The 19,499-nt window shown below is 40.7% G+C and overlaps 1 protein-coding gene across 5 annotated transcripts in view; it reads left to right on the top strand.

The window, feature by feature from the left end:
• The first annotated feature begins 15,343 nt into the window (after nt 1–15,343).
• Arhgap44 (Rho GTPase activating protein 44) overlaps nt 15,344–19,499 on the top strand; it is a 211,469-nt gene continuing 207,313 nt past the window's right edge. For 4 of the 5 annotated variants that reach the window (XM_046420729.2, XM_058571591.1, XM_058571592.1 and 1 more), the window contains exon 1: nt 15,344–15,751. In XM_046420729.2, coding sequence (XP_046276685.1) covers nt 15,699–15,751 — 53 coding nt within the window. In that variant the 5' untranslated portion in view covers nt 15,344–15,698. The remainder of the gene's footprint in view (nt 15,752–19,499) is intronic. The other variant, XM_046420732.2, reaches the window with a different exon arrangement.

Genomic DNA, 19,499 nt, shown 5'->3' with positions numbered 1-19,499 from the left:
ACACTCTAGTAACATGACTCTGGGTATGATGTGGACGGGAGTAGGAAGGATGAAGGAAGGGCAGTCCAGTACACTTTTTATGAATGAATCTGATGCATCCTAGGTGCCCTCCTTGTTCGAATGACTTGAGAGAACTTACAGGGAAATGATGAGTGACCTCATGTACTGAATTGAAGGACAGGGGAGGGGCAAGAGTGAAAGTAGTGACTTAAGAGCCTGTTGCAGTCAACCAGACAAGTGTAAGCCATCACGGTAGTCTGGGAACATAATGATAGGATAAAAATGATGGGGCATAATCATTGGATGTGGATGGTAAAGGGGAAGGTGGTTTGGGGTCTGGGGTAAGGAGAGTTGGATATTTGGTATACATTAACGCCACTCATAGAGGCCAAAGACTCAGGATGAAGAATAGTTATTTAATTAAAAAAAAAAAAAACGATGACTCTGACTTTGGAGTGTCCATGGTTCATGGAACACTGAAGTCAAAGAGGTTCACTGGAGAGGTCTGACGTCCAGAGTCTTTCCATGGAGATGTATTCGTGGAAGTGGTCAGTGTGCAGATGTTCAGTGAAATCCTGGGAAGAGCTAACTATACAAGGTGTGGAGTAAGAGCAATCTCAACACTTAAGGTATTGGCAAAAGAGGAAGAAAGGGAGTGGCTAGAAATCCAAGAGGAAAACCAGGAGAGGGTGGCATTCCTACCACCAGCAAGGAGAAATTTTCAATTGGGAGCTTTTATTTCTGCGTACTCTGTTCCTCTAACATAAGGGCTGTGACAAGGAGTGAGGAGGGTTCTTTTGATTTAATTTTAAGGAAGTGGTTGGTAAACAAGGAGAGAGGCAACTTGGATGCAGTGGTAAGGCCAGGTAAGCACAGATAAGCATGAAAAGGAGGTGAGGAAGTGGAGACCATGTCATTCAAGGAGTGTGGCAATGTGGCAGGAAGACACAAAAGGCCATAACACGGTGTCAAGCACTTAATAGACTGATTTTCAAGAGGAAAGAAATATGAACTGATTTAAAAGCTAATGAGAATTAGTGCAAAAAAGGGAGGGGGCTGGGGGAGAGAAGGTAGTAGAAAATGAGGTCCAGGTTAGTTTACCTTTGGGAAGGAAATAGTTATGGTCGGAGAGAAAGAGGAGAATGGGTGGAAATACAGGTGTGTGTACAGGTAGTGTAGGTGTGGAGGAAGGACAATAAGGGAATTCTCAGATGGTGGTTTCCATCTCAGACTTAAAACAAGATGAAGAGATGATGCTCATGGATGTGTGTACATTTTAATTTTAAAAGGCTGAATTAAGAGCTATGGAGACTGAGAGAGAGAGCTGACTGGGTGACTGGGTAGAATCGGGAAACTGACTGGAGATCAAGTCCTCTACACAATAGTGGGAGGTCCCATCACAACCTAAAAGCCCAGGAGTGGATGCAGAGATGGTGGAGAGGTGAGTGGAGGATGTAGGATGCTGCAGGAATGGATGGATAAGAAAGCAAGAAACCAGAACTGGGTAATTCAGGATATGACTAAAGAGGAAGTCCAAGGGTGAAGAGGAAGAGAGATCCATTGTTCCTGTTTCTTGTATATTCTTTGAGACAGGAGAATCTTACAACAATCAATGAAAATGAATTGTGTGGAGAAGGGCCTCAGGGTCTCCTGGCCTCCAGGTTAGAGAACTGGTGTCACAACTGTGAAGAGGGAAGTCCAGAGCTTTTCTACCGATTACTGCTCACAGCTAAGGGGTTCCTTAGAAGGTGTGATCTCCCTCCACTGGTGTCCTACTCAGGCCAGTGACCTCCATGCCAAAGTAAGCATGCATTTCCCCAAGGTGGAGAACTCTTGGTCTTGGAGGGGCATGTCCCCCCAGAACACAGTGTTAAAGCCTGTGCTCTTGATATTTTCCCAAGTTTAGGGCAGCGTTGGAGCCCTCTGTGCCTCTGTGGCATATCAAATTGAGAAGGGTTCACACAGCTTCTTTCCCAGGGTCTGGCAAGGACAAGGTCCATTGGGGTCAACCATGTAAGTTGTCATCTAGAGCACAATACTTTTTGTCCAGAAAAAATGCTAAATCCAACAGGAGGCCAAGACAGCAGGCCTATCCAGGACTGTTTTTCAGCAAACCAGGGCCAACGGTCACCTAAATATGAGCTAACAGAAGGACCTAGAAGCTCTGTCTACTTTCATTTCTCCCAAAATATTCAGCTGACATGGTTCTGGGGTCAAAGCCACTAGTACACACACACACACACACTCTTTCTCTCTCTCTCCCTCTCTCTCTCTCTCTCTCTCCAACTACAAGGTAATTGAAGAAGCAACCTCATCCCCTTGCCTGACACCAGGCCTTTTGTAGATCCAACCTACTACCCCCTGAAAGGTCTCTTAACTTTAGATCTTTATTTATTTATTTATTTATTTATTTATTTATTTTATTTGTTCATTTAGATATATATGACAGTAGAGTGTACGTTGAGATATTTTCCATACATAGAGGTGTAACTTCCCATCCAGTGGTTGTACATGATATGGAGTTGCACTGGTTGTGTATTCAGATATGAACATAGGAGAGTTAGGTCCCATTCATTCTACTGTCTTACCTAGTCCCATCCCTCCTCTCTTTGCTTCATTCCCCTTTGTCCAATGAATTTCTGTTCTTTCCTCCCTGATCCTTATTATGTTGGCACAACATCCACATATCAGATAGAACATTTGGCCTTTGGTTTTGGGGGGATTGGCTTATTCCATTTAAGTCAAGGGCTTGACCTCTTGGTCTCTTCCCTTTTCAAAGTCTCTAGAATTCATATATAAATTGATCTACCCTTCTGCAACATTTCCTATAGCTAGAGCTATTTAGAGAAATGATCTATATTGATCTGGGGGATGGAGACATCTGTCCTTGGAGTAGCAGGGACCTGTTTGTCTTAACTCTACATAATCAAATGAGTCAGTAAAGTGAGAAATCCTCACACTAATAAAAATCTCTCAAACAGAACACTGTAGCACAGAAGGCTTGTCATGAGGCACCCCCCTATAGTAGCTAACATTTATTTATCATGTAACTTGCCTGGTTCCAAATAAGCAAATTCCACATACAATTTCTTACTTAACTTTCTAAATTTGGCGAGAAATTCTAGCGCTGTTATGTGGATAGGAGGTGTGCCACAAAAACTTCTGGGTTAGTACAGGAACATTCAGAGAAGAAATGATTAGATTGTGAGAGCTGTCACCTAATCAATCTATCTTAGTTTGAGTGGACATCCTGGAATGGTTCATCCTGGAGCCCCTTCCCCTCTTCTCTCTCTGCTTCCTATCTGCCATGAGCACAACAGTATTTCTCTGCCAGGCCCTTCCATCACAATGTCCCACCTCGCCTCATGCCCAGAACAGTGGAGTAGACCAACCGTGGACTGAACCTCTGAAACGATGATCCAAAAGCGCATTCTCTTCCTCTAAGTTGTTCTTGTCTTATTTTGGTCACAGCAATGAAAACCCACACAACCATAATCTACATTTATCGTAAATGGGGAAAGTTAAATGATTTGCCCAACGGCATATAGTAAATGGTAGAGCCAAGATTTGAATCCCAGTGAGTCACTAGGCTGTACTGCCTTTCCCATACTCCACTTTGCATGGAAGGTAATAAGCAAGAATATTTCTGGGACAGATTATGATTTTAGAATAATATGTCTAAATTTCAGCCTCGCAGAAGAGGAGCTTTACATGAAGACCAATGGATGCCTTGGGCTGATTAGTTCAAATGAGTCAGATGTGAAAGTCACTGGGGTGGACAAGGTAAAACCAGCATGTTAGGTGGCCCTGCCTTGTGGGGTCATCAACATAATCCAAGATGGCAGCAGGATGCAGAATGCATAAGTAGGTCAAGTCAAGTCCAAAACTTGTCGATGGGTGAGGAGAAGTAACTGGGGACAGAGGGAGGCTGTAGAGCCCCATAGCCCCATAGCCTATGCTTCTAATAAGCAGGAACTCTGACATGAAGCTAAAATAACAATGGCCTAGAAGCAGGATTAGGAGCATGAAGGATTTGAATCCTATGCCAAATCCCAAGAACTATGGAAAAGGGAAGATCAAAACAGCTTCTGTGTGAGATTGCTGCAGAAGTGATGAGAACCAGCTGTGGCTATTGAACATGCAGGGATAGTGGTCTACCATGGGCAGAAAGAAAATTTGGAGGGAAATTTGAGAGTTGGAACACTAGAAAGGGGACAAAGAACTGACATAGAGATGCAAGTACACGGGACAATGTAAGATCTGTTGAAGCTCACCACATGGACAGGACCCAACGTTGTCAGAGACAGAAGTCATGGCAGTTTTACTAGCCACCCAACTACTAAGAGAATTAGCACCAGAAATCTATTGATGGGAGTGGAGGTGAAAATTCTCATGAAGAATCAACCTCAGCCTAGATTGATTGTTTTGGGGGGGAGTCCTTGTCCAGGTGACGAGTCAATGAGAGAGAGAAAGAAAAAGAGAAGGGAAGGGGATGAGATTAAATAGACATGGTTTTGCATCCTGTGCTACCATTTATACAATTTAAACACATCAAGAAAACTTCCCATGCCATAATTCTGGACATGGAGTGAACAATCCTACTGACCTCTCAGAATTGTGATACAGATTGCTTGGATAGTATTTTCAACTGTCTCTGCCCAGTTCTTGACAAACAGTAAAACTCAATCATTCTTAGCTCTTTTTAATATCATTAGCAATAAAAAAAGTTTATGAGTCATTGTGGAAGAAATATAAGGTGCTGTTGGGGTAGAGAGGTCGGGCAATAACATCGTTGGGAGAGTTGGGGAGGGAAAGTCTACTAGACATTTTGTTTGACACATGAAAGATGAGTTCCATCAGAGGAATTCATACAGATGAAGACAAAGAGATAAGTCATGTTGCAAAAAGCTGAAAGCATTTTAGGACAGTGCAGCTGAGGATGGTGGTGCAGTTAACATGAGGAGGGTAGGACTGGGAGGGGCTGGTGTGATATCCTAGACAGAGCGATATTCAATAGATACTAAGAGAAACAAAAAGACTGAGAAAGTAATAGAACAGGAGGGTGGGAAGCAGGGTTGTGAAGAGGGGAAAGGAAAGACTGTGGAGCAACTGTTGTTGGTCTCTGCAATCTTTCTTCTACTACAATGCTTATAGAGGGTGCCTACTCAATAAAGATCTGTTTTTGAAACAGAATATATAATATTCTCTTAAAATCATCATAACCCACTTGAATCAAAGTGTGAAATATGATATATCAAGAACTATGTAATGTTTTGAACAACCAACAATAAAAAATTTAAAAAAAAATAAAGAATTTTAAAAAGACTAAAAAAAAAGCTGCGGAAAAAAAGATGAGTAAATCAAACAAATAATAAACCAAAAATAATAATTAAAGAAAGATAATAATAATAATAAAAGTAAATAATAGAGATAGAAGGAACACAGAATAGAAAAGAAAAATATCAACAATCTCAAAAATTTATTTCTTGAAAATATCAACAAAATGGACAACTGGCTAGACTGACCAATGGGGAAAAAAAACAGAGGAGATTCTAATAAGTAGAATCAGGACCCAAAAAAAGAACATTGTGCTACCATCTTACAAGAATTTTAAAAGATTATAAGGGAATGCTATGAACGATTATATGATGGGAGGGAGGGGAGGGGGTATAGGAAGGGGATAGGAAAGGCAGCAAAATACAACAGACACTAGTATTGCAATATGTATAAACATGGTGTGTAACCGATGTGATTCTGCAATCTGTACACGTGGTAAAAATGGGAGTTCCTAACCCACTTGAATCAAATGTATGAAATATGATATGTCAAGAGCATTGTAATGTTTTGAACAACCAATTAAAAAAATTACATAACCTTAAAAAAATCATCTTTCTGCCCTTTGCCTGCATGTATTGTCAAATGAGATTTGGATGGTGAACCAGTGATGAATTTCTTTGTTCCTCCAATTCCTGGGGACTTTTACTCCTTGCCCCAGGCACGTATGTATCCTATCTCCACCACAAAATTCCCCAAGGGAAGGAAAGGGGGTCTACGGTTGCAGGTCAGTAAGGCTTGGATCTTTGTAATGGAAAGAGCTGTGGTAGGTCCAGGCAATTGACTGACAGACGAGCCAGCCTTAGAAGCATCTCTTCAACCACTTTTGAGGGACTTCTGGGTTCCCCAGGAAGTCTACTTGTCAGAGCATTTTTGACAGGTACAAATGAGTCACCTATAATCTGGAGTGGCTTACAACATGTAGAATTACCTCCTAGCACTTGAAAGAAGCATGGATTTGAGTTAGGAAGGAAAAAAAAAAACACTTATGAAAAAGCCTTGTGGTCTATAATGAGGGTTCATGCAACAGCAACCTATATAAACTGACATCCAGAAATAGGATCTGTACACAGGCTTCTGATCAGAGGATGGCAAAGAAAACCGAGTCCCAATTTAAGGAAAGGAGATAACTTTCAAATGATTAAGATTATGTTTTTGCTACTCAATAGAATGGCTTTCAAAGAATAGAGTCCACTTATAGAAAAATACACCTGAGATTGTGGATTGAGATCTCAATCTACAATTCTTTCTCATTCCTATTTGTTTGAATTTTTCTCTCTTGGACTTATTTTTATATGTGTGTGTGTGTGTATAAAATCCAATTTATCAACATTCCCTTGAAGATTAGAGGTTTTGATGTCATGTTTAAAAAAATCATTTTCTATTGCAAGGACATAAGGAAATATTTCTCCCTTTTTATAAAAAAATTATGTCTTTTTGAAAGAATTATTTTTGAGTGGTATTTTTTTAAAAAGAGAGAATGGGTATTTGTTGGATCTTTCCAGTCATTATATGGCTAGAAATGACTTCCTTTTGCCATTGTGAATGCCTGTTGGGCCAGATGTAGACCTTTTGAGATGCACTACAGTTACACTGTTGCTCCAAATTTTATTGGCATTGAGTGTTGAAGATGTGAAGCATGAGGCAAAGCAACCTTTCTTTCCCAGAGACCCATTTCTTTTCTCAAGATAATTCTTATACCTATTTGGATTAATCTTTGAATATAAGAAATTTAACCAAGATACATCTAGAGTTTTCTTCCCCCTTGAAGTAATATTTCTGGCATTTGGTGAATTAGTTGAATTTTGACTTGGGCCTTTCTTCTGCTCTGCAAAATGTTTTTCTAGCATTTTATGCTTATTTCTTCTTCACCATCATCTGCTCTGGTGCATCTATTACATGGTGATTTTTCTTTTTTTTTTTTTGAATGTTCTGAAAAAGGATTCGATGTCTCTCTCTATTTCCTCATCATTTCATTGCATTACCTACATTTTTCCCTTTGAGATTTGAAAGCACTCTTCTGGCCCATCTTCTAATGCACAATTTCCATTTTGGGGAGTGCCAAATCTGTGATTTCCTGCCTCTATTGAGTTTCATTAGTTTGGAAGTCATGTGTTTCTTATCCAAGAACTCTTTCTTGTTGAATGTGGCTCTTTTTCATGGCAACCAGCTCCTGTTATATTAAAGCAATGTTCTCTCAGTTTTCACTAAGAATACAAATTAGAATAAAAAAATTTATTTCCCTTACTTCCTGCATAACTTTTCCACTGGAGGCTGTCTTCTCTGAATTCTCAGATTAGTCTCTCTATTTTATGTAGGAAGTGACTGTAGTAAAAGAACAAGCATATAGGTATGTATGTGTATATATACATATATACATATATACATATATCTCCATTTACCTATATGCACATGCACATATATATACACACACATATATATAAGTGGAGTTTTAGTTTTCATTTTTAAATTAAAGTTATTTTTAACTGATATACAAAAACATAAAAATTATACATGTTAATGGGGTAACATATGATATTTTGATACATGTATAATTGTGTAAGAAGCACAGGCATTTGAACTAGAAAAACCTAGGTTTGAACCCCAGTGCTGACACTTGAATGGTATTTATCTAAACCCTCTGTGCTTTAATTTATTTGTTGAGTGTAATAAAACTCTAGTTATCCTAGAGTTCTCTTAAGGATTAAATAAGATAATGTATCTTAAGGTACTTATCTTTGTGCTGGGCTTTATCATTTACTATTACCTCCATCATAATTGTCAACCATCATCACTATTATATTGAACTACTCTTTTTGTTTGTTTGTTGAGTCTGAAATATAGAGGTTTTGTTGGTCCAGATTTGGAGAGAGAGGTGGTTTGTTAGAGGTGGTGTTGGTATCCACTTACTTTTCTCCTGAAGGGTTTCCACACAGTAGAATCAGCCTGGTCAATCCTCCCCTCACAACGAAACAATCTATATACCATTATCTGCCAAGATTGCAAATGGGAACTTTCTCTGATTCCTATGAATGACACCAAATTGCTCCATTACATTTGAGAAGTTATTTAGAAATGATGTTGGAGAAAGAAATGAGTTAAAACCAATAGATTTTCATTAACATTTTGGTACCAAAAGTTGAATGGAAATTTACTACACATAAAGGAATTTAAAACATAACAGAAATGTTCACAGAAATGTGAATAGACTGTTGAATACTTCTAAATTTGGGGGATAAGGAAGGCTTTCTAAGCATTAAAACAAAGTCATAAAATACAAAGAAGAGAGGGATGAATTTGACCATATTAAAAATGTAAAATTCCAGCAAGGTGTGGTGGTTCAAGTCTCTATTCCCAGCTATTTGGGAGGCTGAGGCAGGAGGAATGCAAATTTGAGGCCATCCTGGTCAACTCAGTGAGATACTGTCTCAGAGAGCAAAAAATAAAAAGGGCTGGGGATATAGTTCAGTGGTAGAATGCTCCTGGGTTCAATTCCTAGTTCAACACATACATACACAATGTAAAATTCCTAGAAGATAAAAACAAACATTTGAGATGTTAAAAGAGAAAGATTAAACTAGAGAAAATGAGCCAGAAGATACAATATCATCACTATAATTAGTGTGACTAAAGAGCTTTTCTAAATTGGTAAAAAAAATATGGAAATTCATAACCAAAAAATGGCAGAAGACGCAAAGAGTTAAATAACCAACAAAGAGACACTATGTCCACAAAACATGTGAAACAATGTTTAATGTGATAAAAACTAATATATAAGTTAAAATGATGCTATAATGCATTTATCATGTATTCATCTGGCAAGATTATTCAGAGTGGTAATACCCTGTAATACCTGGTGTAGGTCACAGTGTGGGGAAATAGCAAACTTATACATTGTAGGAACATAGAAAGGAACACAAAACATTTCCATTTGTTATCTAGAGGATAACTTGTCAATACATAGAAGAAGCTTGAAAACATGATACCCTTGGATGCAAAATTCTAATTCTTTAATTTTGATCTTAAAAAAGTTAATGTGCAAAAATTTAACCACTAATGTTTGATTATGGAGATATTCAGAATAGCAGAAAACAAGAAAGAACATATTGACCTAACAAGACTGTTTTTAGCAACATCCTATTTTTTAAATACTCTGATAAATTCTCAATGTTGTCTTGGTTAGTAAGAATATGAGTGGTTTTTATTTATCTGAAATTTCTAAATTTTGCTTCTGTGGGGCTGGGGATGTGGCTCAAGCGGTAGCGCGCTCGCCTGGCATGCGTGTGGCCTGGGTTCAAGCCTCAGCACCACATACAAGCAAAGATGTTGTATCCGCCGAGAACTAAAAAATAAATATTAAAAAAAAATTTGCTTCGGTATCATTAAAATGTATGCATATTTATATCTAGACAAATAGACTGATAGATTTTGTTTACTAACATTTTATCAATAAATTTTCTATCTGTGATTGTGAGTGATCATGCTGATGTTCATGTGTTTGTGCTGACTTCATCAGGTTTGACATCAGGGTTGGGTCAATTTCATGAGTTGGGAGGTGTTCATTTTATTTTTGTGCTCTGGAACGCTTTAAATAGCAGAAGAATTTTCTGTTCCTTGAAGCTTAGAAAGAACAAGATTCAGAATATTCAGAATCAGATTCTGAATATTCTGAATCTTGTTCTTTAGACTAGCATTCCCCATAGAACCATCTGGGCCTCATTACATTAACGGGTATTTTTCTTTGACAACTTTTCCAGTGTCTTTAGTGTTGTTGGTCTATTCATGCTTCTTACCTGTTTTTGAAACACATGTAACAATTTATCATGCCCTAAAAGAGTCTTTAAAGAAAAAGTAGGGGCTGGGGCTGTGGCTCAGTGGTAGAGTTAGGCACTGGGTTCAATTCTCAGCACCGCATGTAATGAATAAAATAAAGTGAATAAAATAAAGGTCCATCAACATCTAAAAAAAAGTAAACATAAAATTGCAAAGGTATCCTCTTATTTTTTTGTATGTGTGTCTATTATATCCTTTTTCTCATTTCTAGTTTTACATGTTTTAGCTTTCTTTTCCTCTTATTTCATATGTATTCACTTTTCTTTATTTTTAAAATAATACTCCTGGAATCAATTTGTTAGTTACTTCTCTGATTTCAGTTACTGTCTGTACCAGACCTGCTCCAGAAGTGTTCAATTCTGGAGACAAAGATAAGAGACAAGCAGCTACCTGCTGGTCCTTATAGCAGTGGAAGATGTGTTAAAGGACAAGAGGAGAATGTGAAGAGTCTGTTAGTGCATAGCTTGGAGGCACAACCTGTCTCTTCCACCTGTATGCTATTGGGCTACACAAGACTACAGCAGTCTCATGGTCAAGACAAAGATATTAGGTACGAAATACACTCTGCCCATGATAAAGTCATTCAAGGGTATAGATCCAAGGAGGGTTGAAAATTGGAGTTAATAATGCAATTTACCATGTCCAAGATGGGAACATCTATCATTCTGTTCAAAAGTTACCTTGGACTAGCAGATATGTTTTAATCATGCCAGTTCGATGCCTGCATTTATAAATGCATTTTGGTTGGGATCCAAAAAAAAAAAAAAAAACACATACGCTTCTTCAGTAGTATTGTAGCTCTGAATTTTGTTTTTGTGCAGTAAACACTCTAAGACTTAGGAATATCTACATCAACAACCATTTATTGAGCAAATGGATTGATCAATTAGTTGATTCCCCAAAACTTACAGCTTGGAGATCTTGTAATATACAGCCTTACAAAGTAAGGAAGGAAAGATTAGTCTGGAGAGGCTAAGACCTCAGATAGCCCGAGCTTGAATTCTAGTTCTGCTTTCATTCTTTTGCTGGCCCCTATATTCTGAATCTGGCTCTTTAGCACAGCATTGCCCAATGGGATTTTCTGTAATGATGGAAACATTCTATTTTATACTATGTATACTATGGTAGCCACCAGATCATAGGGCACTTGAAATATGGTTAATAGTAGTTAATGAACTGACTTTTTAATTTTATTTAACCTAATTTAAAATTAAATTTAAATAACCACAATGTAGCTAGTGATTCTTGAGTCTGACAGAGTAGCTCTAGTGAATGCTTGCACTCAGAAAGAAGAGGCTAAAGCCATTCCTATTCGGGGCCTCTGAAGTGGCATATCAGATTTCTAAGGAAACTAATTTCAGATAAATAGTACTATAGCATTGTTGATGCAAGCGAGAAGCCCATGTTTTGTTGTCGAAAGCAACAACACTGAAGGTCAGTACGTACAGGAAGGTGCAGCCCTCCCATAGGTCAAAGTCAGGTGTATAAGAAATAAAGTTTTCCTTCTCCTCCTTTTACTCCCTTTTCTCCTTTTTTTCCTTTGAAAATGAAGTTAGCTTTTAAGTCTATTTTCTAGATAGAAGAAATTAAATCCCAGGCAACTGGGGCTTCTTTATTATACATCTTTGCCATTACTGCTTCCTGACCATCCTTGACCTAAACAACTTTCTTTTCACATCCATTTTCAGGTACTTTTGTTAACCGTTGTGGCAGATGCGTGCATGCTTGCACGCGCGCGCGTGCGTGTGTGTGTATGTGTGTATACACACAAACACACACACACAATCATTGCACTTGGCTTTAGTGCAGGAACCTTGGAGCTATCACAGGACTGTGGTGTAGACAACTTTACTGTGCCTTAGAAAGCAGAGGATCTCTGTGAGCTTGGCCACTCCTAGCTTAGCTTTCATTCAAGAAGTGGAGGACATAATTTTATGTCTGAGTAATATAGCATTGTTGATGCAAGTGAGAAGCTATGTTTTGTTGAGTATTACTCTTTATAGTTGAGTAATATTCCATTCTGTGTATGTGCCACATTTTCTTTACCCATTCATCCGTTGAAGGGCAATCTAGTTTGGTTCCGTAGATTAGCTACTGTGAATTGAGTTGCTATAAACATTGATGTGGCTGTGTCACTATAGGAGGCTGATTTTAATGTCTTTGGGCATATACCAAGGAGTGGGATAACTGGGTCAAATGGTCATTCCATTCCACGTTTTCTGAAAAATCTTCATACTGCTTTCCAGAGTGGTTGCACCAAGAAGAATGAAATTATGGTATTTGCTGGTGAATGGCTGGAACTGCAGACTATCATGCTAAGTGAAATAAGCCAATCCCCCCAAACCAAAGGCTGAATGTTCTGATATGTAGATGCTAATACACAGTAAGGCAGGGGAAGGTGGGAAGGAAGAATAGAAGTTCATTGGATTAGACAAAGGGGAATGAAGGGAATAGAAGAGGGATGGAATAGGAAAGACAGTACAATGAACTGAACATGACTTTCCTATGTTCATGTATGAATCCACATCCAGTGTAACTCCACATCTTGTTCAACTATAAGAATGTGATCCTAATTAGAATAAGTTATACCATAAGTATGAATATATGTCAAAATACCTTCTACCGTCATGGATATCTAAACAGAACAAATTTTTTTTAAAAATGAAGTAGAGGACAGATCCTTCAAAGTGTCCAGATCCTTCAAAGGTTTATGATAGGTCTGCCTTCAGCTCACCTCTTCAACTTAAGTATTGACCACATGAAGGGATAAGATACAAGCTACTTTATCGGTGATACCTACACAGCAGTCAACTTGGACTCAATTATATTGCACTAAAAAACAACACCTAAATATATGACTTAGAACAGCCACGGTACTTTTTTCACTCTAACTGGATAACCAAGCTACTCTTTTTCACTTTAATTGGATAATCTCTGCTCCATGGCAGCACCTAACCAACCCATTGTTGGGATTATGGTAGGGTGAAAAAAGAAAAGAGCAGAATCATAGAGTGACTCTTAAAACTTTTGAATTTGGAAGTGGCATAAATCACTTCTATGGGCATACTCAATATATTACTCAGACATAAAATTATGTCCTCCACTTATTTTCTTTGGGCATACTCATTGCCCAAAGAAAATCACATGGCTGATTTTGGCCTCAGTGGGAACATAAAGTACAATTTTTTTCTATAGCAGTAAACAGTGGAATTTTTGGACAATGATAGATCTACACACCTTCCTTTCTCTTGTGCATCTCCATTTCCCCCATCACCATTTTCAGCACTCCCCAGTCTGTGGTTTATTTTATCTTCTTGGTACTAGGAGCATAACCTAGGACTTTGTGCATGATAGGCAAGCACTCTACCTCTGAGCTACATCTTCAGCCCAGGCTGTGGGTACTTTAGGTAGATAGTACATCCTTCATCATCAAATTAAAAGTCCAAAGCTCATATTCCTGAAGCTCAAAACTCTTTTCTTTAAAAACTCTATTTTCTTACACATGTTTCTGAAGCCTGGTTTGAAAAATCAAAAGGGTAGACTTGACATTCCTTTTTCTACTTTTTATGCACTGTCATTCCTTTCCTGGGATAGGAAGGATAAAATTCACTGGTTATTGTTAAGTCCAGGGTTAGGGTGACTGAAGAACTAATTTTTAAAAAATTTTATTTAATTTCAATTTTAATAGCCACATATGGCCAGGGGCTAGGTAGTGGATAACGTAATTATCACCAGGAATAGTGTTGCTAAAAATCATACAGTGCCTTTAGCGTCTCACTATTATTTATGCATATAAAATCATTTTTAAAATATTAAAAGAATTTCAGTTTGTATAAACATTATATTGACATTATAGGCATAAAAATTAGTTAAAAGCAAATAATTCCTTCACTTGTTAATTGGCTGGAGCTGCCTGACCTAATAAGCAGAGGCTAAATTCACAATTAATTAAAGATTTCATGTTCACTCAGCCAAGACATGCCTCAAACCATCTTTTGTTCAGCTGGCCAGCAAGATCCTTAGAGCCATATTTAGGACATCTTGCAACTATAATCAACATATGCAAAATATCCCATTTTGAAAAAATTCTCTCATTCATCAGAATAGGAGTTCTGTTGTAGGAATAGAATTTTTCTCTATTATGCTAATTAGCATCATATTTGTTGTAGATGAATGTGACAATATACTACACAGTAATTTATATGTAATTTGATTACTGGTAATTTAACAAATAGTTCTATTTCTTTGCTACCTAACAGGCAGCACTATTACTCCATTAGAGATGAGAAAACTGAAGCTTAGAGAGTTTAAGCAATTTTCCTAAGGTTATGTAACAGGTAGGTGGGAATTCTAATATGGGAACTCATATCTGTTTGACCCAAGTTTGACCCAACAATACTGTTATTACTTGATAAACAAAGTTAACATCAAACAGCAACCACGAATTTTTTTCCTAAGGATAATACCTGAAGAAAGCCACCACCCCTTTACAAGAGACAACGGATGCCAATCCGTTGCAGCATAGAAAGCTCTGGGGCAGCTGCATCTAATGCCACTTCGTCTTCTGGTGGTGGCAGGGTGGTGGGAATAGTTCTGGGACCAGAATCTAAGCCACATAGCAAAGCTGTCTCTGTCAAGTTAGCCAGGTAAACACGTTGCCACTGTGATTACATTTTTCTTCTATATTGGTTTCTGGTTACTTACTGGGTTTGGTGAAAATTAAGGCTGACACTTTTGGGATACAATATTATGCGTGGTTCGAAACCTACCGTCAGTCCCTGTGCCCCAAATTTAATCCTGCCCAACATGAATGAGGTGACCTTATTAATAAGCCACGTACACGCTAGCATAGATCTTTCCCTTGTGAATTGGAACAGGATTGCCTCACATTCCCTGGAATGCAATAAGAGACATGCTCATCCTGTTTTTTGCTATTGCATTCTTGGTTTGACTTTGTTATTTTAAAATAAATATATATATATAATATTGCATAATATAATATATATGTATATAATGTATATATACTTTACTAAAAATGGAAAAGCGCAAAGCCGGTGGCTAAGCCTCCTTCACCACACTTCACTGCCCTTGCAAACTTTGGACAGAGGAAAGGTGGGCACAAACTACAAGTCCCAGCATGCACGGCGCTCTCCGCACAGGCGCACGGGGACCACCCGGCCAGCCAGCCAGCTTGCCTGCGGAGACTCCCGGGTCCGCTCGCCGGCTGGGGTTGGGGGCTGCAGCCGGGGAGGACCCGGCCGGCGCCGAGGGCGGCCCCGGGCGTTGCTATGAGGGCATCGCGGCGCGCGTGAGGAGGATGCGGCAGGAGGCGGCGCGGCGGCAGGCGGAGTAGGCGGTGGTGCCCTCAGGAGGGAGCCGCTCGCGGGCCAGACGGCTCCCGGAGGCTCCGCAGTGCCGCCGCCGTTGCCGTCGCCCGGGAGGCTCCGCGCGGGAGCCATGTAACCCTGCGGCGGATTCCGGGCTGCTCCGTCCTTCCCCAGCTCCCGGGCGAGCGCGGTAGCGGGGCCACGATGAAGAAGCAGTTCAATCGCATGCGCCAGCTGGCCAACCAGACGGTGGGCAGGTAGGTCACCCGCAGGCAGGCGGGCTGGTGCGCCCCTGCGAGGCTGCATCCGCCGGGGCGCGCAGGTGATGGAGCCCGCCTGGCCTCCTTCCCTCCCTCCCTCTGGTCTCTCCTCGCTGTCCCTTCCTCCGCGCCGGCCCCTTCCTGGGCTCTGCTGGCCAGGCGCGACCCCTCCTCTCTGAACTTTCCAGACCCCGGAGTCCTTCCCGCTCGCTGCCTGCCTGTCCGGGGCTCTGGTTGCCAAGCGTAAAGTGTGACGCATCCTTTACCTGCGTCCCCAGCTGCCCCTTCACCTCTTCCTCCCTGCCGTTCCCCGGGACTCCCTTCTCCCTCTGGCCGCGTATCTTCCTGGAAACAGGTGTTTGCTCTGATTGTGCTGGAAGCAGCGGAACCGCAGTCGGTCTCCCCGAGATCCTTCCCCTCCCTTGCGCCGAGTAGAGGGCTGCTTGGGGGTCCAGGGGAAGTGTTGGGCCTGATGGGCCTGCCCCTCCCGCCGTGTTTGTTTTCAGGGACTATGGCAGTACGAGATTCTGGATCACTTTCCTGGCCAGGTTTCTTAAAGCGTTTGGTGGTGGTGGGGAGAGGATGGAGAGGGGGAGGGTAGGAGGGAAGAGAAGGTGCTGGTAGGCATGGCGCTGCTCCTTAGACTGATTTCAGTGTAGAGAGAGAGAGAGGCTGCAGAAAGGGAGGTCCGACTCCTTTGGAAGATGAGGTAAGCAGAAGCTCCAAACCAGGTAGGAGAGGGGGACAGAAAACCAAGGCCCCTTGAAGCTGCTCTCATCATGGTGAAAATGGGCTGCATCTGGGCCAGTGTCTCCAGGAGCAGCTCTGCGGGATGCCAACATCTATTAAGGTTACATAAGGATTCTGGTGGGTCTCTTCCAAAGCCAGACATTCTCCTGAACACAGGAATATTAGATAGAGGGGATTTTTTTTTTTTTTTTTAAATGGTGCTTTAGCTTCTGGGGAAGGATTTCCCACCGATGCTGTGGCAAAGGAATTTAGGTGTGCAGTTCTAAAACAATCTGAAAGCTAAGAACCCAGCCTTGGGTGCAATTCAAGTGCAAGCTCAACACATAGAGGCTCTCCACTAGGTTTACCAAGAAACAAAATACCTTTCTTGGGTGGGAAGTGGAGCTTGAACTGGCATCTAGTAGGGTGGGGGTGGGGACTTCCCTGGGGAATAGGGGACATCTAAACTCCCATCCAAGCATACTGCCCTAGTTACAGTGGGCATTTGAGGGCAGGGGATGCGGTGGCTTCTTATGCTTCCAGGGACTCCAGATGGTTTCCAAGTAACAATGTCTAAAATTGACTTGGATTCGTTTTTTCCTTTCCAAACACATGTGCTTTAACATGAGGGGGAATTTATGAATAGCAGAGGCAGATTAGCCCAGATTTCTGGCATGGTATTGCCACAAATATAGCCTCACGTGGACTCACTTTGGTATGTTGGATGCTGAGATAGTGTTTTCCTGGTACTCATTGGTTAGCGATTGACAGTCAAGCTGACCAGTCTTTAATGTCTTGGCTCCCCTAGGTCAGTCCAAATCATTCACATATCAGACCAACCAAGTGATTGGGAGGTTCCTGATTCTAGACATGGGTTGCTGTTTTCTCTTGCTGGTGGGATTTCTGTTCATTGCCAGAATGTAAATGTTCATAGGGTGTTTATACTTTCTCCCTGGTCTCCCTGAAACACGGACCTTGATTTTTGAGCCAGGGCATAATACCTTTACTCATGTACATGGAGGGAATGAAAAAGGGTGAGGGGAAATTGGGTTTTAGATAAAGTGGTCTGTCTTACTGATGGCACATTCTTAGAAGTACAGGTAGCGTCATTCGGAGGTGTTTACTACTTGTTTTTTTGTGGGACTCTGCTGAATGAATTCTGTCTTTCTCCAATGGCACCTGTTATGTATGTCTTGGCCCAGGTAAAGTGACAACCAGCCTGGATCCATTTTGATGAAATTTAGAGTAAACCTATAAAGCAAGTGTCAGTTCATGCACCCTGTTGCTTGAAAACTTCCAATGGAATCTCATTCCATTTGTTGTTCCCAGTCTCTACGGTGGCCCTACAGGACCATACCTGATTTGCCCCCCCCCCTTGTCTTACCGTGCTCATTCTGTCCCACCCTCTTCTCATCTCTGAACTCCAGCTACATGGCGTTCCTTGCTGCATACGCTGAGCCCATTTTCATGTCAATGCTTTTATTCTTGCTGCCTTCCTTTTTTCCCTGCATGGTGAATGATGTGCTCCTCCTAGATGCCTTTTCTCCATTGGTCCATGAGGATAAGTGAAGGGAACAGCATTTCCTTTATCCTATTGAGAGCGTTGTGAGTCATGATCCTATATGCATGGGAGTAAAAGGTCTAGAATTCACTTCTTAATTTCCTCAGTCAGTCGAAGAAGCCTTTAGGATTGGAAGTTGGGACTCCAGGTGTGGAATTGTAAAGCACTTTGTAGAGTTGCTTTGGCACATCACTTGACTCTCATCCTTGTGTGTTTTGGAAGTGGTGACTTCTCCTCTCTCTTTGAGAAGACTAGGAGGTGAACTTCAGAGTGGACTTTCCTTGTGGCTTTTTACTTAGATCACCTTTGATCAGTTGAAGGTTCCAGAGGAGTTATTCTGAACTGAAAACTGCTAGGGATTGGCCCAAATCACTGGAACAAGAGAGAGTTGCCCTACTTAAATGTAGTCTGTTGAGTTACCCCTGCTTTCCCCTGAATGCACAGGTCCAAAAGTAGAGAGGATTTCAGGGATGAAAAAAGTTAATAAAACTCATTGGTTTTAACTGCAAAATGTTTCCTCTTCTCCTTCATCTACTTCTGCAGTCTTTGTACATGTTCCTTCTTGTTTTGAACTTTTACCTCTGTCCCTCTACTTCAGTCCATCCTTTGGGAAGGACTTCTTGGCCACCATCTGCCTGATGGTTAAGAGCTTAGGCTTTGGCGTGGGACATACTTGGTTTACTGCTTGCTCATCTTAAGCTTACCTCATATTAGTTTCCTTTTCTGCAAAATGAGACTAATAAGGATTGCACTGTGGCAATTGTGATAACGATGGTGAGGTTACCTCCAAAATGTGCCACACAGAGTATTTAGCACCAGGAAGCTAGAAGTATCTTTGGGCACGTGTTCTAACTATTATTGGATTATGTGCACTATGGCCTGCTCACATCCATTCACTCAATAAATGTTTATTGAGTGCCTACCGTGTGCCAGCCACTGCTCTGGCTCAGGGAATATTTCAGTGCAGAACTAACAAAATCTCTGCTCTCAGAATCTGCATCCTGTTTATAATAGTTCAATTATGTCATAATTTTTACCATTTTTCATTCATCTTCCTCATTAGACATTAAACTTCATAATGTGGCTCTTTCGTTAACGTATTATTCAGTTGCCAATGAATTTCAGAGAAAGTACTATGCACCAAGTATCAGGACAGTGTCCCTACCCCTAATCTTTTGATGAGGTTTATTGTTCGTTTCCTCTTCTGCTTGTCCATTCAATCTTCCAAAGATATTAGTCTTTTAAATAGAAAGGGCTTCTTAGAAACTGATTCCAACAGCCACTGCAAATTGATGGCTTCAAATGGTTTGTGTGCTCTCATACGAAAAGAGGAGATGTTCAAGGGAGCAAGCAAGTAGCTATGGGAGGGATCAAGACTGGTGGATCGGGTTGGATTGCGTGGTTTCAGAGGCTGTTAAGTGGGGTGTGGAAGACGAAGTTCTGTCTCCAGAGCCC

The sequence above is a fragment of the Marmota monax genome, unplaced genomic scaffold (assembly GCF_021218885.2).
Source record: "Marmota monax isolate L192 unplaced genomic scaffold, Marmota_monax_Labrador192_F-V1.1 WCK01_AAM20220418_F8-fsc00274, whole genome shotgun sequence".
Taxonomy (NCBI): Eukaryota; Metazoa; Chordata; class Mammalia; order Rodentia; family Sciuridae; genus Marmota; species Marmota monax.
Note: the sequence above shows the minus strand (reverse complement) of the source record. Positions and strands in the feature narration are given on the sequence as shown.